The 22202-nt window shown below is 46.3% G+C and overlaps 1 protein-coding gene and 1 long non-coding RNA gene across 3 annotated transcripts; both read left to right on the top strand.

Moving 5' to 3' along the window:
• The first annotated feature begins 3414 nt into the window (after positions 1 to 3414).
• LOC132214178 (uncharacterized) lies at positions 3415 to 4626 on the top strand. 2 transcript variants are annotated; one of them, XR_009448230.1, is made up of 3 exons: positions 3415 to 3573; positions 4044 to 4152; positions 4586 to 4626. It is a non-coding gene; the product is annotated as an uncharacterized LOC132214178 (long non-coding RNA). The 2 variants fall into 2 exon arrangements; XR_009448231.1 differs by having other exon boundaries at positions 3416 to 3573; positions 4583 to 4626.
• Positions 4627 to 4635: 9 nt separating this feature from the next.
• Positions 4636 to 21216, top strand: LOC132214176 (sodium-dependent serotonin transporter-like). Its single transcript, XM_059660931.1, has 13 exons — positions 4636 to 5045; positions 7192 to 7326; positions 7748 to 7967; positions 8734 to 8872; positions 9431 to 9565; positions 9917 to 10020; positions 11242 to 11369; positions 11621 to 11733; positions 12420 to 12551; positions 13597 to 13696; positions 15392 to 15492; positions 17188 to 17355; positions 20069 to 21216. The coding sequence occupies exons 1-13, from the start codon at positions 4703 to 4705 to the stop codon at positions 20141 to 20143; spliced, it is 1893 nt and encodes a 630-aa protein (XP_059516914.1). The 5' UTR covers positions 4636 to 4702; the 3' UTR covers positions 20144 to 21216.
• Positions 21217 to 22202: the final 986 nt, after the last annotated feature.

Genomic DNA, 22202 nt, shown 5'->3' with positions numbered 1-22202 from the left:
CAGCCGCCTGAAATTCTTAGCTAGTGAGAGTTTTGTCTGTCTGTAATGTAAATTGGTTAAGGATGTTCCTTGCTTGCTTTCTAATCTTTTGAGGACTTGGTTTACTCTTCACCATTTTATGAACACAGGGAATCCTCTGTTTCTGCTGTTTGGGCTTTGGGCCACTCAGAACCAAAGGCCATTTGCTGTTCTGGGTTAGTGTAAAATAAGATTCTAAGGCTCATGTTCCAGTCCCTCCTTTTGGGAGCACTCACCTATTTACTTTAGGGGTTGTTTTTGTTCCTATTTTGAAATAGGATAAGATCTCTTTTTATAGGCAAAATTTCATGTTGTTACAGTATACTCAGAAAGACAACCATGGGAAATAAACCTTCTAACCCCCAAAGTTTTTCTCCTAGAAGGGCCAGATCTGCAGAAGTGCCCTCAGGCAGGGGCCACTCCCACTTTGTAAAGAAAAAAAAAGTATTTGGTAACAAAACATTGGAGTTATACTAGTTTAAATAGTAGAAATTATTAAATACCTAGGTATTTTGAAGTAAGTTGATACTGAAATATTAATTAACCTGAGTTTGCCTAGTTTTGATCTCTTATTGCAGAAAAGCCCAGTGTGAGTTTCTGTGAACGAGGTTTTGTGTGTTGGCCTCTAAGAGGGTGCCTGTGTCTGTGGTAGACTCTGTCTCTCCCTGCCAGCCGGGATCCCTGCTGAAGTTCACAGCCAGATGTTATACGTGCGCTTCTTCCCAGCTCTGGTGCGCTGGGCTTGGGATCCTGGTTTGAAGATGAGACCCCACACTTCTTGGGGGAATTTTGCAGCTGAGATATCTCTCCCGAATCTCAGCCACCAGCATCTCTGCCTTTCCTATGAGTCTAGATGTGACTTCTTTCTGTAAATCCTTGCTTATAAGACTTCTCTTCAGCTACTCTTCAGTTGGTTATTCAGGTTGATTGCTCTATCTTTGAGTTATAATTCCAGTTTGATCCTGGGAGGAGGTGAGTGTAATATCCAACCACTTTGCCACCATCTTGGACAAAACTACCTTTTTTTAAAAAAAATGCTTTTAAGAGAGCATTTTCAGAAACCAACCTTAACAACCCTTAGTTCTATATTCCTGGGCCAGCTTGCTCTAATCATTGCTATCTGCTGGTCTCAGTAGAAATAGTTCAAAAGTGCTCTGTAAAGTCAGGAACAAGGGAAAGGAGTCAGGATTCACAGGCAGGACCCTGCAGGCAGAAGGGGGCCTAGGCCAAGCCATCTGCTCTTAGCCAACCCAATTAGTTATCAGGAGGGATTTTCTTCTCATTGGGAGAGGCCTAGCAGTAAGTTAAAGAAAATATGTGGGGGGGAAATGTGCATCTTTATCAATTTGGGGTTTCAAGTAGTTTTGACATATGTGTTTGTACCCGAGTTCCTATGGTCAGGAGTGGGAGCACAATAGGAGAACCTCAGAAAGCAGAGCTGGATGAAGAGACCAACCTCTGGGAAGACCAACCTCTGAGTCGGCTGAGGGACGCTCATAACATGTTTTCTTATGACTTGGGCCATTTCAGCCTGTTGATCATTATTTTAACTGCTGGGGATATTTCAGGAAACAATGTAATGCTCAGAACAAAAATAGAGAGTAGTGTGTATTCTTTTAGGAGCTGCTCATGACAGTTGCCAAGAAATCAAGATCCGATAGCCCAGAGGCATGATTCAGTGGTTGAGTATCAACTTATGAACTAGGAGGTCACATTCAATTAGTGGTTAGGGCACATGCTCAGGTTGTGGGCTTGATCCCCAGTGTGGGGTGTGCAGGAGGCAGCCAATCAATGATTCTCTCTCATCATTGATGTTTCTATCTCTCACCCTCACCCTTCCTCTCTGAAATCAAGAAAAACACATTTTATAAAAAGAGAGAAAAGATCAGATAAATGCCTTGGGGGCCAAGGCCCTGAAGACCCTGAAGACACATGGCCCTCAAAAAGTCCACCAACACATACATTTTTCAACTTCCCTGCAGAGTGCTCCAAAGGAGAAAGCCCATGAAATCTAGAACAAATCATTTGACTCCTACAGCAGGAAGGGGATGAGTCACTAATATGGCTACCAGTAAATGTTTTTCCCCTACCAATGTATTCTCAGAAAGGGATGAAGTTTCACTCCCATTGACCAGGGTGGACATGCTGGAGAAAGGTTGGGTGATACTCTTTAAAGTTTATTTTAAATGAGAGGAATGTTGCAGTTCTAAAGATAAGAAGGAGTATATTTTGAGTAACGTTTTGAAGGTGGAGAAAGAAAGATCAGGCTAGGAGGGCCTCAGTCATGGGCGGGTTCTGTCATGGGGTACTATCTGGTTGCATGTTGTAAAGCTCCTTACTTCTGCCATCTGATCTTCCAATTCTTCAGTGTTTAATGTGGAAAGCATGCTGTTGATATAGAATGGAGGGGAGTACAGAGGCCTTCTTCAAGCAACGCAGCCAGAGATTCCCAAGTTCAGGTTGAATTTAGCTGCACACTTAAATATATTGACATTTCACTCTTTTGCTCCCTCTAAAATAGAGAGAGAGAGAGAGAGAGAGAGAGAGAGAGAGAGAGAGAGAGCTTTCTTAGCCTCATAGTTATTTATGGTGGATGAGAGAATGTGTAGTTATTTCAAAAGTTCATCAGTTTAGTTGAGGTCCCAGGGAACAGGAAGAGGCTAGACAGCAGCGTGAACATGATAAGAATGGGGGTTTTATTTAGATCACTCTTTGTCAGAAATTTGTATTCTCCTATGAGTGGTATTTGTGTCCTTGAGCCCAGGATAAGGTCAGGGGTGGGGACCAAAGAGCCAGATAAGGTAGAAACCAGTACACCTACCCCACCCCTTACGTACATACACCCTCTACTTTCATAGAACTGGTTTCCTTTTTGTTGCTATAATATTTTTGGCAACAATCAATCCCTTTAGAATCTTTATTTTCTACTGTACAGAAAAAAAAGAACTCAACAAACTTAAAACTCCAATTACTTGTGTCTCTGGTGTTCATGTCTAATTCTTGCCATGATATTTGTGTATATAGTCATCAATGTGAATCTACTACATTGTGTTCTAATTTTTCACTCATTATGTTTTGTCTTTACATTCCCATGTGTGATAGTTATGTTCACTAAAAGTCCCAAATATGTAGGCCACATACCCTGCAATTTTTATTAGCACCAATTCCTAGCCATCCTCCAACGGTTGGATTTGCAAAGTTAGGATAAATCTTTGCAGTTTGAATAAGGGTGGCAGTCATCCCTAGATGTATTTTCCTAGAAAGGTCTGAGCTAAGCAGAAACATGTTTCAACTCCCACAGTTTCCAGAGTTGGAAAGGTTCAGGCCCAGAAGAACTGAAATTAGCTGGAAGGTTTTGGTTGCTTACTATTTTATAACAGGTTATAGGTTTAAAGTCCAAAAGGGCTTGAATTTCTACCCCATGATTGATGTCTCAGACCTCAATCCAGAGGAGAGCGAGCTGAGCTGACTTTCCTACACTCCGACACACGACAGTGATATGAAGGCTCAGGGGGCCTGGCCCAGCCCTCTCCACCACGGTGTGTGGGGACAGAGGTACCAGCCATACCGGCATCTGTAGCTGCCAACCTACTTTCTCTGGATCTTCTGGAGTGAATCAGAGGTGTACCTGCTGCCCATATTGCAGAATAACAACTCCCGCAGGAGTTGCTGGGAGTGGCAAGAAGAATGAATGGTGAGCAGCAGTGCTGTGTAAGGCCCGGTAGGACCTTAGGGAACATAGAAAGGAGAAGCACAGATGGACCGGACACAGCCAGACGCCAGCTAGAAGCTGCCCAAAGGCTTTTAAGAGCTGAGCGACAGGGAGAGTGAAAAAGTCCAAAGCTCAGGAGCTGCGGGTGCCTCATAAAGGTCGGCTTTTCACCTCTGTCCTTTACTATTTTCCTCTTCATGTAAACACCTGCAGTTCCCATAAAATATCCTTTGAGTGTCCAGCTGAAATGAAAGGACTGTCCTTATCTGCTTGCAGGCCAAAACTGCCTCTTTATTTGTTATTCTTTTCCCAGCACAACATCCAAGACCAAGTGAGTACTCCGGGGAGCTTTGGTGAAGCGAGCCCTCTTCTTACATTCTTCTGCGTTACTGGTAAACTCCAGCATGAGATTCCAGTCCCAAGTAAAGTCAATACTCTGTTCTTAAATAGAGCCTGGGAAGGACCTGGGTGATTTTCTGGCGGGAGGGGGGGGGTTGGGGGGGGTTGTTTGTTTGTTTTTTAAAAAAACTTTTTTTAAAAATATATGTTTTTTATTGATATTAGAGAGTGAAGAAGGGAAAGGGAGAGAGAGAAACATCGAACATCTGCCTCCACATGCATGCTGACTGGGAATCAAACCTGCAACCTGGGTACTTCATTGTGGTTTGACATCTCGTATAGGTTGAAGAGTGTAGTTGATTTTATTGACTCTCGTAGCAAATAGGATGTCTCACATTTAACAGATGCACTTGCAATCCCATTAACCAGTGTAGTTTAAGATGTATGATGAGTTAATACCAAAGCCAAGTAAAATGCTTAATTCTATTCTCCTTTCTCTGTGTGCCTTTCCAGCAGAGCTCTCAATACCATTGACATAGATCGTGCACCAAGAATTCCCCCACAGATTGTGCACCAAGAATTCAGTTCAGGTTCTTGGCAAATGGGCATCAGCATCATCCATTAGCCAACAGGATGGAGATCACATCTTTAAATTCTCAGAAGCAGCCATCACTGTGCAAGGATGGAGAAGACTGTCAAGAAAATGGAATTCTACAGAAGGGTGTCCCCACCCCTGGGGATAAGAAGGAGTCCGGCCAGATCTCTAATGGGTACTCAGTGGTTCTGAGCCCCAGTGCAGGAGATGACACTCAGCAATCCATTCCAGCTGCCACCACCGCCCTAGTGGCTGAGGTTCACCAAGAGGAACGGGAGACCTGGGGCAAGAAGATGGATTTCCTCCTGTCGGTCATTGGCTACGCCGTGGACCTGGGCAACGTCTGGCGCTTTCCCTACATATGCTACCAGAATGGAGGGGGTCAGTATCATGGGCCATGAGCAATCTTTTCTGTCTTGCTTAGCCAATATGGGTCTGGGAACATGATTGCTTAGACATAGAAACTTATCTAAAAGATAAATCTCCAGACTAAGTCTGCATGTCGCAGGCTCTCTGAGCTGTGGAGCTGGGTGAATCTCCCAAACCTGACCTCAGCAGATCTTCAGCATCATCCGACAACATTAGTGCTCCCTTCTCCTCCCTGCATTATCCACGCTCCACTTCCACCCAGCGAGTTGTGGGGGTCACCAGCTGCACTGTGCTGAGCTACTTCACTCCTGCTGGCAGATTCTGCTCAGAGGAGTCCAGAGAGGGGAGATCTGTGGCAGAAAAAATGGGTGGTAGCTCTAGGGTCCAGACCCTCCTGGGCCTTTGGGCCTGTGTGAGACCAGAGAAGGGTGTCAGCTTAGGTCCAGAGTCATAAGTCACAGCCTGGGCATGATCCAGAGCTGAACCCAGACAAGCATGACATTCATACCAACCCCAAGCCATGCACAGATGTGTCTCATGTCTCCAACAAAAGGGTTAGGTTTTTGAGGCCAGCGACTATTTCTTGTTCCTCCTTCTACCCCTAACACCTTCAGAGCAGTGAACTTGTCGATTATGAAAAATAGTAGGCATGGGGGGAAAATAGTAGGCATGGATATGGGAGCCCCAAAGAGGGGAGTGAGTAGGTATGGGACTGACATTGGACTTGCTATCAGAATAGGAAAAGGACGAGAGATGGGAGTCAAATCAGTTGATATTTATTTTGACAGGACCTCTGGCAACAGATTTGGGAGGGCAGCTAAACTGAGGTTGCGGGGGGAGGGGCGGGGGGGGGCAGAGGTAGGGGAGTAACTCATTTGTGTCCATTGCTTAACACAGAACTGCATGTCTTTGCTGCTTTTAAGGGCCATGGTCCATGCAGCTGCAAAAGCAGTTCCTGTTGAGGGGAGGGGAGCTGACTCCCTGCCTGGGAGGAGCAGAACCTTATCTCCAGCTCGGGAGGACTCACCTTTAGCCTGAGTGTTACTTAAGGTGCTGGGTCACCAGTGCTACACTCATTCCCTACGGTGAAGTCAGGCGAGCAAAAACCCTTTGGACAAATGCCACCAAGAGAACACAACATGGTTCTTATTCTCAACCCAGATTTCCCCAGATTGTAAGTTAGGTGGGGCCTTTCTGAGCAACACTGACTTCAGGCTTCTACACTTGATCTTAGCCAAAAGGCAGAGAAGTGATGACTTCAGGCTTCTAGGTTCAAAGCACTTAATGGGAGGGTAAGTTGTCAGGGGAACTCACAGCTCATTCATCCTTTGGGGTAAAACTCAGGCTGCAGGTGAGCGAGCAGCCTTAACTTGGCATTTCCACATTCTGCCTCGGCCATGAGAGACCAGCATCGCCAGACATGCAGCAGCTCCGCCCTTTCTCAGCCTGTGACAAACTACCCTGTTCGGCCACATCTGCCCAAGTGGCTCAGGAGGGAGTGTTCTGGCTCAGTGGAATTAGAGAAAATAGTTCGCTATCGATAATCAATAATGAACAAAGTTTTAATTCAGTGACTCGTAGATTACTGCAGCTGTTTGTCACGGAGATCTGATCCAAGGTTCCCAAACGCCGATCCATGGACTGGTTGCATCAGAAATCCTAGGGAGCTTAAATATTTTTTGTGAGACCCATACCTGGAGCTCCTGCTTCAGGAAGTCTGGGTAGATGTATGTTTTTAAGCCCACCAGTGAGTATGATGGCTGGCTGGGTTTGGGAACCTCAGCTCTCCTCAACCCAGTCATTTGATAGGGGAGCCAATACTCACAGAGGAGATGTGGCCCCAGGACCTCCAGGCAGTTAGAAGTGGAACTAACTGGTCCCAGTGCCTGTTCTGTTGACTCCCAAGCCCAGCTTTCTTTCCATTTGCTCTGCCTCCGCCAAAACCTCACTTGCACTGTGCAGCTATGTCTGCTGCTACTGGCCAAGCACCAAGACCAGCGGAGCACAGTGTGGGGGCACCCAGCATAAGGGCCATGGTCCATGATGCTGGCCATCAGGCGGCTCTGGGGTTCCCGGAGTGGACCCTGGCGTGCGGATCAGTTAGGCCTTCCTGGGACAGATGAGGGCAGGGAGTAAAATTGTCTTTCATCTGCCTCAGGGGCGTTCCTTATCCCCTACACCATCATGGCCATTTTTGGGGGAATCCCACTCTTCTACATGGAGCTTGCGCTGGGCCAGTACCACCGAAACGGGTGCATTTCAGTATGGAGGAAAATCTGCCCGATTTTCAAAGGTAACCAAAGGCTTGAGTGGGTGGGTTTTCCAAGAAGTGGTGATTTCCATCATTGGGCGGGAGCTGGGGGCCTTCTGGAGTCAGGCCTTCGGTAACCCTGGGAGGTAACTTGAGCACAATAATTAAGTTTTGACTGCTTAAGTGGTAGGAGACTATAAAAGGGAGACAGAATAAGTGACCATCCAAGGTAAACTGAATAAAAAAACTTAAAAGCATTAAGAGCACACCCACACAATTTCTGAAGCATGTGACCTTGCAAATCCATGTAAGTCATTTTACCACATCTTCACTTTTCCACCGCCTCCCGGAGTGGCACCCCCCCCCCCCCCCCCCCCGCCACTGCAGTGCCCTCCAATGCCCTGTTCCGTCTGTCACTGTTGGGCTGCCTTTTACACTTGGCCTCCCTCACCCTCTGTCCCAGGGATTGGTTACACCACCTGCATCATTGCCCTTTACACCGCCTTCTACTACAACACCATCATGGCCTGGGCACTCTACTACCTCATCTCCTCCTTCACCGCCCGGCTGCCCTGGACCAACTGCAAGAACTCCTGGAACACTGCCAACTGCACCAACTACTTCTCGGAGGACAACATCACCTGGACACTCCACTCCACGTCCCCTGCGGAGGAATTTTACACGTAAGTGCCTATAAGTGAGGGGGTGGTTTGTTGAGGGCGGGCCACACCCCTGGGGTTTGGTCCAGGCTGGATCTGGAGTTGGGGGACTCTACCTTGAGTGCTCCGTAACCTGGCTGTCTGTGCCATCTGGTCCTTTCCAATGTGCCATGCCAGGCAGCTCTGACATGCCCAGAACGATCACTACTGTCTCATTCCAAAATTCCTCCCCTGCTCCAACCTCCCTTCTTCCCGGGCCCCCTCCCAGCCGGTGTCAGGGAAGCCAAGCCTCTGGCCACTTCAATAGTCTGAACATAGTCACATAGTGTCTAGTCTCATGTGTTCACTTCCTAAGTGGGATCTACCCTTTGGAAGAAGATACCTGGAGTAAGGAATATTCTTTAAAACTGGCTTTTGGCAATGGCAGCCCAAAGAGAGTGCTCGTTTGGGGTGGGGAAGGGGCCTTCTACCCACACATACAAATCCTCATGGCCCTGAAGCCAGTCATGCTGGTCACGTCTCCTGGTTGGTCAGGCCCGAGCCAGGCAAGGAGAGACCGAAGACTGCCTTGGGGCTGAGCATGTTCCCCGGGGTTGGTCGGCTGGATGTGTTGGTCTCTCCGTCAGGATGGGCAGAGCCCATCCCAGCTCTCGCTGAGGCTTAGTGACCACCTGGTGCTGGCAGTGCCGTGTCCATTCCTTCTCTTGGCACCTCCGGCAGCTGTCGCCAGTTGTGTGCTCAGGTCACCGTTCGCACCCTCTCCTGGGCCTGTCTGCCTCTTTCACTCCAGGCGCCACATCCTGCAGATCCACCGCTCTACGGGACTCCAGGACCTGGGCAGCATCAGCTGGCAGCTTGTCCTCTGCATCCTGCCGATCTTCGCTGTCATCTACTTTAGCATCTGGAAAGGCGTCAAAACATCTGGCAAGGTGAGGAGACTGACTGTGGATCCAGGCCTGCCAAGCGGCCCGGAGGCTCTCAAATTCAGAACTCGGTAGCCCAGACAGCCATAGACAGAGGGACATTTCCTCCCATACCAGACATATCCCATGATGCTCAACCTCTCTTCACCAAATCTGTTAGAAAGTTCTAGAAATGGGCCAATCCCAAGAACGATTAAATGATTTCTAAAAAATTTCTTTAGCCCCCTGTTAATGTCATCATTAGTAATAGTGGCAATAACTTACTGAAACCCCTCGTGGACCATGTCCAGTGCTTTATACACACTGGCTATTGATCGTTTCCTGCTACATACTTCACCCGCTTACAGGTGGGGAGTGCGTTTGGAGGTAGTAAGTACCAGCAAGCGGTGGATCAGATCCCTGGCTGATTCCAAACGCTGTGATCTTTCTGCCACACCACCCTGCCTCCTAAAATTACAGGAAAAAAGGAAAAGAAAGAAAGGGAGACCTCCTTTCTTAGGGGTTTTCAAGAATAAACGACACCAAACAGCCATGTGGGAATAACCTGTGTCTCCTTCCTCACAGGTGGTGTGGGTGACAGCCACCTTCCCTTACATCGTCCTTGTGGTCCTGCTAGTGAGGGGGGCCACCCTCCCTGGGGCCTGGAGGGGTGTTCTCTTCTACTTGAAACCAAACTGGCAGAAACTCCTGGAGACAGAGGTAAGATGATGAGGAAAACGGTGTGCACCTATCTGTCATTTTACCAAGCGAAGCTAGTCCTCCAAATAGGATAATAGCAACAAGTAAAATTTGGGTTCAATGGCAAGTTTGCAATGATGCTTTCAATCAGAAATACAAGCATGAAAAGTACAGTCGAGGGCCCTGGATTGGCTTATGCCTACGTGATAAGAAGAGAAATCGCATTTGTTTGCATCTGAGATGTGGCCATCCCTGGAACGAGCCTGGAGAGCTGCTTCTTTGTGTCTGTACACAGCCAAGAGGGTGCTGGCCCTGCTGGCACCGCGTGTTGGCCCAGGTCTCAGCCCTTTCCTTACCCCTGCTGTGTTCCAGGTGTGGGTAGCTGCTGCCTCTCAGATCTTCTTCTCTCTTGGTCCTGGCTTTGGGGTCCTACTGGCTTTTGCTAGCTACAACAAGTTCAACAACAACTGTTATCAGTGAGTATCACGGGCCCTCCAAGCAAAGCTGAAAAGTGGAAGGAACCGATAGCCTCCATCCTGGCTGGGCTCCGGCCATGTTGACACTCTGGCCCTCAGAGGTGCCACAGGTCCCTGACCAATTCACCCATAGCCAGAGCCTCATCTGGGCCACTCAGGGGTTGAGAGAGGCCCCAGGCCACTTCCACTTTGTGAGAGTCTCTATATACTAAAAACATTAATTCAGAAATTCTAAAGCAGGTTTACAAAAATTATAACAGACACTAAATGTTTATATTTGACTTATTGTATTTAACAACACAATTATAATGTGATAACTTGTTTATATAGGATGTATCCCCCCAAAAAAATGTATACATACTTTGAATAATTATTAATTCCAATAGGTTAAATCTGAAAAGGAAAACAAACATTAATTGAGCTATTAACAATGTATGTGTATACATTTTGGGGGACATCCTATATATATACACAAAAGAATGATTGAACTATGTTGACCAACACAAAAATGCCATAATTTTTGTGACAAATCTTATTTCAGAAATGTTGACAAAACAGAGAGCATTGCACCAATTATGATTTAAATATCACTCATCATCTTTAGCGTGGGCTTTGTTTTAATGTTCTATCACAGATGGCAAGGTGCAGCAATCAAATTGTGCTATTCATAAGACAATTACAGAACTTGTTTTTTTGTGTGTGTGTTTTTTTAAATGAATTTACATACAACCCAAGAGATATGGCCTTGCGTTAGGACACCAGCCAGAAGTCCGATGATGAGCTCTTCTGTTAAAAGTGTCAGGATATCACCGTGGCAGCCTTGTAACCTCATTTGAACATGGTGTCAAAAGTCTAAATCTGAGGACTTCACAAATGTGAGGCCAAGGTCCCTTTCTGGCTCCCACTCCAGCCCAGGCCCCACTTCAGAGCAGCCGTGTTTGATACCGAGGGGTGGACGGTGTGCTGGTTCGCAACAGGACTGCATTTGAAACCCACCCCTGAGCTGCGGTCCTCCCTGCCATGTGCGCCGACCATGGCAGCTTGTGCTCCGAGGCTGATCCCAGCAGCCTGGAGGCCGGGCGCTGGGAGTGGGGGCGGGGACACCAGCACAGGCTTGAAGTCCCTGTTGCGCAGCCTGCTCACCCTTGCCCCAGCTGGAGGCAGATGCTCCTCAGGCTCCTGACTTGGAAACGCCTCAGCCCCTTGGGTTTTCTGCTCCAGAGACGCCCTGGTGACCAGTGCGGTGAACTGCATGACCAGCTTGCTCTCGGGCTTTGTCATTTTCACGGTGCTTGGATATATGGCTGAGATGCGGAAGGAGGATGTGTCCGAGGTGGCCAAGGATGCGGGTAGGACCTTTGTTCTGTTTAGGTCCGTCCCTCCCGATGAATTGCTTTGCTACTCGTTGGATCTTTTCAGTATCTAACTTTTGAGTGATTTCTAAATGTTTCTTTTAAAATTTCTAAAGATTTTAGAGAAATTTAATGCCTCGGGGAGCTCAACCCTTTCCAGGCCATGGTGGGAATGGGGCGGCTCCCTTGTACCCAGTACTGGGGCCTTGACCACACTGTGGGCTTCTCCTCTCTCCCCTCTGTCTCAGGCCCCACCCTCCTCTTCATCGCATACGCAGAAGCCATCGCCAACATGCCGGCGTCCACGTTCTTTGCCATCATCTTCTTCTTGATGTTAATCACACTGGGCTTGGATAGCACAGTGAGTGGACGGGGAGGGAAATCTGGCTCTGGGAGGCAGAACAGGAGCGGGGAAAGGAGGGGAGGAGGAAGGGGAGGGGAAGGAGGAAGGTGTACCCATTCCCTTCCATCCTGGCCTGTTCCCCCCCCCCCCCCAGCCCTCACCCCAGGGGCTCCCCCAGCCCATTGTTCAATCCTCATCAACTGTGCTTATCATCCTCCAGTATCCTAGAGAGTCATTAATGGGGTGACTGTGTGTATGTACACAAGCACAGGCCAAGGGCTCAGCATATGTAAACTGTTATTACTGTCCACTGTCCCTTGACCAGATGGCAGCAGCTTGACCAGATGGCCAAGGCAAGGTCTCTCTGTGTCTCAGTGCCCTGCCACCCAACATTCAGCCTGATGCTCTGCACTTGGCTTTGAGCTGGCTTTTCTGGTGCAACTAAAGGCTCCCCAAGAGACCTCACGTAAAAAGTCCTGTCCATATGCTATATTTTCTTTCCTTCATGTCCTTTGCGATGGGTTCTAAGTGAGAGTGTAGACAGAAAAATATACTTCCAGGGAGGGCTGACGAACAGGGGGAAGTGGTCATGACCAGCTTGGCTGGTCACTCGGCAGTCTTCATCTCTCCCTCCTGTTTGCTGTCCTAGAAGGTAACAGATTTGTCCCAAAGCCTCCCTGTGACCATCTGTGTGTGTGTCTCAGTTTGCAGGCTTGGAGGCGGTGGTCACCGGTGTGCTGGATGAGTTTCCCCACATCTGGTCCAAGCGCCGGGAGCTGTTTGTGCTTGGTGTGGTCATTACCTGCTTCTTTGGGTCCCTGGCCACCCTGACCTTTGTGAGTACCACGACCCTCAGCTTTGAGTCAGCCTCCCCAGAGGCAACAGAACACTACATGAAGCCGTTCCTTTCCTTCCATCCCACAGGGTGCCCTGGCTTTGGGGCTAAAAGAAGGGCTTATAAAAGGTTGTGACTGCGTATAAAAAGCTTGCCATCAAGGATAAAAAGAAAAGCTGGTTCTGGTGGCGCCTGTTTGTAGAATCTGTGCTAGTTATCCGGAGGCTCTTCACATTTTACAGAAAATCCAATTAGATTTCAGGGTTGGCAGGATATCTTGAGAAAAACTAAGATTTGCTTTTCCGGTCTATTTCCAGTCCTTAGAGCTGCTTTCATGGCAATCATGCCCTCATGTCTTCACATGCGGAGCATCTGGAGGCTGGTGTCCCATGTTTGTAATGTCACCTTGCCTCCTCCAGAGAATTCATAATGGTGAAGAAGCGAGACCCTCTCCAGGGTTTGTTTGTTTGTTTGCGGCTAGATGAAGCGAATACTGTACAGCGGGCATTAGATAGAACCCACAGGATCCCGGGCTTGTGTCCTGGCTCAAGGCAGATTTTGCAGATATGCATCTTCAAGCCATGACTCCAAAGTCTGTGGCGCTTCGGTGGATGGTGACATCCTGAGCAGGACCCAAGGGGTTTGTGAGTTAGGACAGAAGGCAGAGGTGTGGCCAAGGTGCTCAGGGGGTCTGGTATTGTGGACTCTCCCAGATTCAGTCTTTAGGGACCGGCATTCTCCAAAGTCGAGTACATGGTAGGTGTTTGGTAAATTGAAGAAAGTTGATCAAGGCCCTTTTGAGTTAGTCCCTTAGAACTAAGTGGGGAGAGGAGACAAGAAGAGAGTGCTCCCTAGGGAAGAAGAGGTGTCTGAGGGGGCGAAATCCGGCCCAGCCTGAGAAGGCCAGTCCGAGAGATACTTACATTAGGTCCAAGGTGGGCATTTTCCAGAATTACCCTTAGTTAAGAAGCTTCTTTTGGCCCCTATGGGAAAGCAGAGGCAATGCCTCAGAGGGCCCGCAACCAGGGTCCCGATCTCCTTTCCAGGGTGGGGCCTACGTGGTGAAGCTGCTGGAGGAGTACGCCACAGGGCCCGCGGTGCTCACCGTTGCCCTGTTAGAAGCCATTGCTGTGTTTTGGTTCTACGGTAAGATGCTTCCTTCCACCAGCCACTGTCCTTTCTACATCGGCCCGAAGCCCCCAGAATAGAAAAGGGCTGATTTCACTAAAGGGCAGGGCAGTGTGCAAGATGCCACCTCCCTGTAAGATAAGCTCGGCTGAGCACCTTCTTCCAAAACAGGTCACCATCTCCTCAGCACTCTCTACAGCAGGTTGCTCATACCCTTGGGAGGACATTTTTTCTTTCTGAGTTTAAATGTCTACCCAGTGGAGACAGGCTAAAGTGGTTTCCTAATAGTTCAGCCACAGCGGATGCTTACGATCCTGGCTGGCTCTAAGAGCTGGACACAACACGAGAAACTAGCGCACAGTGAATGCATTTGCAGAGTGGACTATTGTACAGAGTGGCCCTCAATTTAAATTTTGCAAGTAAGAGCTCCCTCCAAGACCTGTTTAAGAGGCAGAGTTTAAGAGCTTAGTTTCTAGGGAAGAGGCAAGAATGTTCCTGTTTGGATTATCTGCCCTAAAAAAACTAAACAAAAAAAACCACAACTCTCCTGGTCCTGGGATGGAATCTGATAAGGATGAAACCAACAGGAACAGAGATAGTGAGCTGACACAGGTCCATTGGCAGGAGTCCCAAGAGCCTCTGGGTGGGATGGGGAGGGCACTGGCAATTGAAGTGAATAAAGACAGCAGGTTCAGAGATGCCTGTCTTTTTTTTTTTTTTTAATATATTTTATCGATTTTTTTTTACAGAGAGGAAGGGAGAGAGATAGATAGTCAGAAACATCGATGGGAGAGAAACATCGATCAGCTGCCTCCTGCACATCTCCCACTGAGGATGTGCCCGCAACCCAGGTACATGCCCTTGACCGGAATCAAACCTGGGACCTTTCAGTCCGCAGGCCGACGCTCTATCCACTGAGCCAAACTGGTTTTGGCCAGAGATGCCTGTCTTTATCTTTAAAATCAAGGAGTGATTACTTCATTCTGAAATGTATTCATTTTCCTAGTTTCTATGATAGTAAATCAGCATTAGCCTGTTCGTCCTTCTGCATAATATGAGGAAGGGGTCCCCATATTTTGAGTTGCATGTGAGTTCAGTTTTTTAAAAAGAAGTCCTCCCCATCTCCTCAGCAGTTCAGACAACAAAGTGTGTGCATCACTGTAGACCTGCCCGAGCTATTGCTGGGTGCTCTCAGGAAAGTAAACACAGAGCAACTTCCCTTCTCAATTTCTCACCAGTCAGAGTCTCACTTCTACTTCCATGCCATTTCCTTTATAGAGGAACCTTGATTGCAACCTGGCACGTGAATGGACCATAGTGTGGTTAAAATTTTCTCTTGGAAGTTTCCACTACATGGTTAACATGGTCCAAGTCAGTCTCTGTTGAGCAGGCTCATCATTCCTAGGCAAAATTTAACTTTCTTTTGTACAGTAACAATAAAATAAAATATATGCTGAGATCTTAGAAAGGCAGTGTGGGCACCAAGAGGGGGCTTTCGGTTTCTCCCCGAATGTCCACCTACTCTCCCACTCTGTGTTGCTTGCTATTAAATGAAGTTCTGTGACAAGTCCAATGTCCCACTTTCAGACCAGATTGGTGCCCTGAGCCCCTCCCATGAGAAATTTCAGAGCTGCTTCTTCTCTGAGAATCAAGGGATCAGACAGTCCATGTCCTCTTCCTGTCGATCAATCTCTCTCTTTCGGATGACTGTAGGCATCACTCAGTTCTGCAGCGAAGTGAAGGAAATGCTGGGCTTCAGCCCCGGGTGGTTTTGGAGGATCTGCTGGGTGGCCATCAGCCCTCTGTTTCTTCTGGTGAGTTGTCATTTTCCTCCTCCTTCTGGCCCTGGAGAAAGGTCCATGTAAACACATAAAAAATAAATTTTATTGAAGTGTAACATATATACAAAAAGGGTACAAATCCTAAGTGTACATCTCAATGAAATTTTATAAATTGAGCACACGCTTGTAGCCAAGACCATACCAAGAAACAGAAACAGGGCCAACACTTCAGAAGCCCCTCCTGTGTCCCTCCCAGTCGCTGTGACCCCCATGGTTAGCCACTCTTCTGACACAGAGTCATCTGGGCCTCAGTCACCTTATCGCTTCACTCCCCTGTTCAGCAATGATGATAAATAACATTTATTGAACATTAAGGACCAGGCCTTAGTGCAAAACTTATATACCCATTGCTCTTTTAATCCTCACAATAATTCCATGAAGTAGTATAGTTCTAATACCCTGTTTTACATTGAAGGGAAATGAGGCTTAGAGACGTTAAGTAAAGGATCCAAAGTTACATGGCAAGTAAGAGCTGTTCAAGGCCGGGGAAGAGTTTATCCTGAGGCCCTGGGAAGGGTTCCAGTAATATTGTGTCCATTTTTAAAAATATATATATTTCAGAGAGGAAGGGAGAGAGACATAGAAACATCAATGAGGAGAATCATGGATTAGCTGCTTCCTGCACGCCCCCTACTGGGGATCGAGCCCGAAACCCAGGCATGTGCCCTGACAGGGAATCAAACCGTGACCTCCTGGTTCATAGGTTGATGCTCAACCACTAAACCACACCGGCCGGGCAACCACACAAATAATTTACATTATTGTCTTCTTTATGACTATAAAATAATTAAATTAAATCTAGAGCAATAATGATGTTAGCATAGTGGATACTAGGTAAAAACTGATATTTATGCCATCGGTTTCCCTAAAAACCAAACTGAAATAAGAAAACTCAGAGCCTGAATGTTGGAAGCATGACATGGAGTTTTTCTTGGTCAAAATTTTCACAGAATTTTAAAGTAAAGAGTGTATTAAGCTGCATGTTCCCTCCATTACTTCTTTCATTATGAGGGCCGATGGCAGGCAGTCATTCATTGTTGAGAAGCCTCAAGGCACAGCCAGCCTTGTTGAAATCCCAGGCTTAAGGCAGAAAGCAGAGAGTCACGGACCGGGGAGAGGAGGAACACAGACCCAGGAGTTCAAGTCCTCTTCGGGTCTTAAGAACCTTATTATCAGCCCTGGACATAGGTACCTTCCATCTGACCAAAAGCAATCACAGCCGAGGAGTGCAGGAGGAAATGAAAGCAAAGCAAAGAGGAATAGGAAGCCTGAAGCCTGGCAGGGGCTGTGGAGGGGCTGCCCAGCTTATTGCTCCACCGTCTGATTCGAGGAGCCCAGACACTTCTGACGGATGCCGGTCTCTTCCCCTTTGCCCTGAATGGGGAGCTGTAATTCCCTTAAATAACATTCTGAGGCCTTGGCATCCCCACGGTGGAGGTTGAGGTGGGGGGTAGGGGGGAATCAAGATAAGCACCTGGCTGTTTTATTTTCACAGAAAATTAGGCACAGAAATCAGTGAATTTTTTATATGAGAGTTCAATCTAAGATATATCATATTTGGGGAATTTCCCGAAAGTATCTTAGCTTTACACTTGGTGTTCGTAGTACCAGAACTATCTCTGGCTGCACAGATGTTATTTTTAATGTTTCTTGGAATTTCTGTTTTAGTTTGTCATTTGCAGTTTTTTGATGAGCCCGCCACAGCTACGACTTTTCCAGTATAATTATCCTCGTTGGAGTATCATCCTGGGTTACTGCATCGGAACCTCGTCTTTCATCTGCATCCCCACATATATGACTTACCGGCTGATCATCACTCCAGGGACACTGATGGAGGTGTGTGCGTGCGTGTGCATGTGTGTGTGTTCAGACTGGTAACTGAGGAGAAAAGGGTTCGCATGTTATGCTCTCTTCACAGGAGGTAAGTCCCCCACATACAACATGCAGACCTCTGATGGCTGCCACTGTCAGGCATTCCCCATAAGCCTCAAATACAACAGCAAAGGAGCGAGCTGGAAACTCAAGAGCACCATAGTGCGCAGTGCGGGGTGTGAGTAGCGTCCTAAACTTACCGGATAACTACTTTGCCTCCTGCTTGCCATTGGCGTGGACATCAAATTTGTGGTGTCTGGGGCAATACACACATTTTGATTTAAGTGGAGATCATGGTGGGAAATGTCCATGGCCATTTTTTCTAACAGCAATGTAACAAGGGCTATTTTGAAAACCATCACTAAATAAGGATGTTGCAATAACATCATAGTTTTAGCTTAAGCACTAGAGTTTAAAAAAACAGTTGCCATTATAGCAAGGTTTGTTTCTTTAATTAATAATGGGCTGTAAAATTTTTAATAACAGAACATGACAATTTGTATAAGATTGTGTCTTTTTCCAGGGCATCTTCATGTAGATTATCCCATTTTGTCATCAAAATACCTTGTGAGGTGGGTGGACAGGTATTATTAGGAGACAAAGGTATGGAGGCTGAGAATAATGCTGCTCAAAATTTCCTTATTTCAGTGACTTGTCCAAGGACACACAGTACAGGGAGGCTCAGAATCCAGGCCTTCTGATTCCTGGGCCAAGGCCCTTTCACTCTAGGTGCAGTTTCTCTTGTGTCCTCAGTTTGCCTTTAAGAGTTTGCTAAGTGTAGACATTGGTGCTAGAGGTTAGGGAAAGATGAGTTGCCATTTTTCATCCTCTGTTGCTAAAGTTAGTAGTCTAGGTCACCTACAAGTCTGAGGGTGGATGCTTTCGCAGGGGATAGCTCAAAGGGGAAGAGTGGTACTTGTGGAAAGTGAGGAGGGATGGTATTCTATAATGAACTGAGAACTGAGAACTGAGATGGGATGGTCCCTGGGCTCTTAGAGACCAATACACTCATCTTCCTAAAACATTTTAAAAGAAACATGAAGCAAGAGAACATGAGGCAATTAAACATCAGCTCTTCTTGAGAACTGAGTTCATTTATTTTTACAAACAGGAAAACTGAATTCTAGGTGAACAGAACTCTGCAAGGAATTACTAAATTCCTTCATCCAAACCCGTTCTGTCACCACCTCATTCCTCCCAAAGGGCCTTGGGCTCTGGTGTTGCTTGAAATACATGCTCAGACCTACCTAGAGTCACTACATTTATATCTTCAGGTTGTCCTTTATGGCAGTCATGATGGTCCACTGGTTCTATTGACTCAAACCCAGACGCCAAGGTCAGGGGTGGGAACTCAGGTTAATAAATGTTAGTATCCTTTGGTCACAGACTGCACCTCGAATATTTGTCATCTTTCTTGCAAATCCCTCCCATTGGTCATAAGGAAATGCCACCCAAAGGTATATAATTAACAGAGCTCAGATTCATTAATAATAAAGGTGAGGCTGATTGTAGGGCTATTAGTAATAGATCAAGGCAAATTGCCATAGGTCACCAGATAGGGAATGGTGGGTTATCAGTAAGTATCATGTTACAGCCAGCCAAGGAGGGCTGGGAGGGACAAGACCTAATCAGCTATGCACCTTCTCTGAGCCTGAGTTTCTTCATCTTTAAAATGTGCTCATTGGACTGGATTAACATTTGCCAAATGTTAGTATATTTTAAGGAGCAGTAGTTCCATGGGATATCAATAGGCCTTATGCTTGGGGAAAAGATTTAGTTTCCAAAGTTTTGGCAAATGCTGGATTAAGGCAAGTGAAATAGTTTTCTTTATTGTGGGACTCCGCAAACGCCTTACCATGCTGCATGTTTGGTCTCTGAGAGGGATAAAGCATGCCATGTGTTTTTTTGCCAAAAACACCAAGGGACTATAATTCATCATGAATACCATACTCAATGGTCTGTAACATTTTATCTATGAGGGAGGGAGGCTTCATATGAAATTTTGGTATGGGTAAAAAAAAATGACTAAGAGAAAGGTAAATTGTTTAACTCGTTTGGGCCCTAGCCATACACAAGGTTGGAGTTTGTGGAGTGAGCCACCAACTTGCTCACCTATAATTTGGAGGGTATCCCATGCACCTGTAGCCTGCAAATCTCAAGGTTGGAAAATCAGCTTGATTGGGTCATTGACAGAAGCCCCTCCCTGGTGACTTACACACTGATACTGGTTCCTCATAAGTAAGCATTCAACAGGGACCCATTGCTTAGATTACCACCTGGCAGAAGGCCAGGATCCAGCACTCACTCTTTCCCCCCAAACCCCATGTGGCCATAGGAAACCTCCTCCTACCAGGAAAAAAAAAAGATGCATTTTCCCAGGTTGTCAAAGGCATGTTATAAGCCTAGCAGAGGTTCTATTGAAGGCTTATCATTTTCTCCCATTAGTGATATAATGACTTTCAAAATTAGTTTACAGATGCTTATAGTTCCTGAATATTCAATTTTAATTCCTACTTGAGAATGAATAAATTGGAAATTTCCTTCTTAAGGAAAGTCAAAGAGACTATTCCAATTTACTATTAAATGCCAAACTGTTTTAATATTAATGTTGAAAAATTTTTTTTCAGGACTGTTAAGTTACAAGAATGTTTGTAAAATCATATTTTCTTCCCAACAGCGTATTATTAAAAGTATCACTCCAGAAAAACCAAGAGAAACTCCCTGTGGGGACATCCACTTGAATGCCGCATAAGACGCTTCAGTGAGAGGAAAGTAGCTTCCCAGCAACCTCTGCCCCCAGTTCTGACAAGTCCCACCTCATCTTCTCCCTCTAAGTGAATGAGTTTCCAGCTAAGCCTGACAATGGAAGGGCCTTCTTCATAGAGACTCAGCCCCAAAGGACTGTGGTGCCCAGACTCTTACAGCCTCCAGCCACTTGTTGCTGTGAGGTCTCCCGGACAGATTACCATGTTACACTCTGTGATGCAGCTGAACTGGACTATCTTGGATGCATGAGGGTGTGTATGGAGGTGATGAGAACCACCATATACCAGTTAGGGTTAGGTCTAGAGAATCAAGTCTGTGAATGTCTCCTGTATCATTTGTTGTTATGATCATTAGTATTGTGGGGGGATAGTAAGAAGCTAGGGAAATTCCTTGACAAGTGGAATAAGGGAAACTGAGACAATTAAGCAAGGCCAAACAATTTGAGCAATTTACAGCCAGCTAATGAATCACAAGGTTTTATCTTCCCTAACCAAGGACACTTAGGAGCAAACTGTTTACATTCCAGACTGTCCCAGGACAGACCAGCCTCAGTCCCTCTTCGATGACGTTCTTTAACAATAAAAGCAACCAGAAAATAACCCTGACAAATCAACATATTCAAGGACACATGTGGAAAGCTAATGAATATTCTGTTAAGACCTTCCCTTGAGACCTCCCCAAGGAGTCCCACCTGCCAAAGATAAAAAGCCTCAAGACAAAGGACCTACTGTGCACTCTCCCTAGTGCACAGCCATGCCTTTATCTCTGCTATCTTTCTCCTAAACTCTAAGGGTCCCCGCAAGACTTGCAACCAGGAGGGCAACGGGCAATGGCAGCTCATCCCACCCAGGCTAACCCCCTGAACCTGTCTCCAAGGCCCCCTTTTCTCTGACTTTACAGTGAACTAATGGCAGCCCCACCTTGGCTCACCTATTTTACTGTGACTTCTATTTCTCAGTGAGCCAAAGCAGTCCTGCCTAGGCTCTCTCCTGTTGCTTCTTCTACCAAAGCCCTTCCTTTGCTGCACTTTCCCAGCTTTAATAAACATATTCTCAAAATCACCTGGACTCATATTGTGAAATCTTTCCTGCACGGAGTCAAGAACCCACATACTACTGGCTGGCCCAAAGCAGACCCCTCCAGGCCTAGACCCTGTCTGGTAACAGTATCTGACCCTTGTTTTCTTCTAAAGTTGTCACTGTTCATGGATGCATAGACCATGTAGGAGAAAACAGGAATGCTGTCTTGCTAGCCATATATTTTCTGAAGAGCACAGAATTCTATAGCTGGATCTGCTAGAGCCCTGTAATCCATGTGCTGCTGGGGAGTCAGGAGAGGCAGATATAAGGAACTAAACTGAAAAATAATTTGTATATGTGAGCATGTATGTCTGTGTGTACTGTGTTTCAGGATATCCTTACTTATCTTTATTCCAATATTTTGTGCCCATTACAAACTATATGAATTTCCTCTAAGTTTTCTTACATAACAAGTTCCACTTACTCAACTGTGGATGTATGTTATTTGAAGAGTATAATTGCTACAACATGCTCTGCCTCCTTTTCTTTTCCCAGTGACACTACTTGAGCTCACACACCCTTTTTTATGGGCCAGACTTTAGCATTTGCTGAACTTTATTGCCATCTTTATCAAAATCTTAAAGAGAATAAAGCCTAATCAATGATAAAACAACTCAATTATCTAGCCCCATATCACTTCAGTCCTATATGTAAATCAAATTTAATTCTAATCGCCTATGGAAAGAATATCCATATAGCAGAGGCTTGGTTTTATCCATTTATAGTTCTTCTTCCTTATCTGGGAACAAGGCCTGGAAATGAGAATGGGGTAGATCTGACTACAGAAAAGTAATAGGAGGTTGAGTAGTGATCCAGGTGAGGGCCACGGCTGGAGTGAGAGCAGGGCAAAGGTGGCAATATTACAAAGGAGAATCTTGTTGGCAGATTGGCTCAGAGGACAAAAGAGAAGGAAGGAGGTGAAGACGACATACAGGCCAGGAATTTTCTATCCTGATTATAGGCTAT

Source organism: Myotis daubentonii, chromosome 13, assembly GCF_963259705.1.
Source record: "Myotis daubentonii chromosome 13, mMyoDau2.1, whole genome shotgun sequence".
NCBI classification, from domain to species: Eukaryota; Metazoa; Chordata; class Mammalia; order Chiroptera; family Vespertilionidae; genus Myotis; species Myotis daubentonii.
Note: the sequence above shows the minus strand (reverse complement) of the source record. Positions and strands in the feature narration are given on the sequence as shown.

Coding starts and splice junctions, on each gene's coding strand:
- LOC132214176 (XM_059660931.1), top strand. CDS start 4,703: ATGGAGATCACATCTTTAAATTCTCAGAAGCAGCCATCACTGTGCAAG. Junction 8,873..9,430: donor GCGTCAAAACATCTGGCAAG/GTGAGGAGACTG, acceptor CCTTCCTCACAG/GTGGTGTGGGTGACAGCCAC. Junction 10,021..11,241: donor TTCAACAACAACTGTTATCA/GTGAGTATCACG, acceptor TTTCTGCTCCAG/AGACGCCCTGGTGACCAGTG.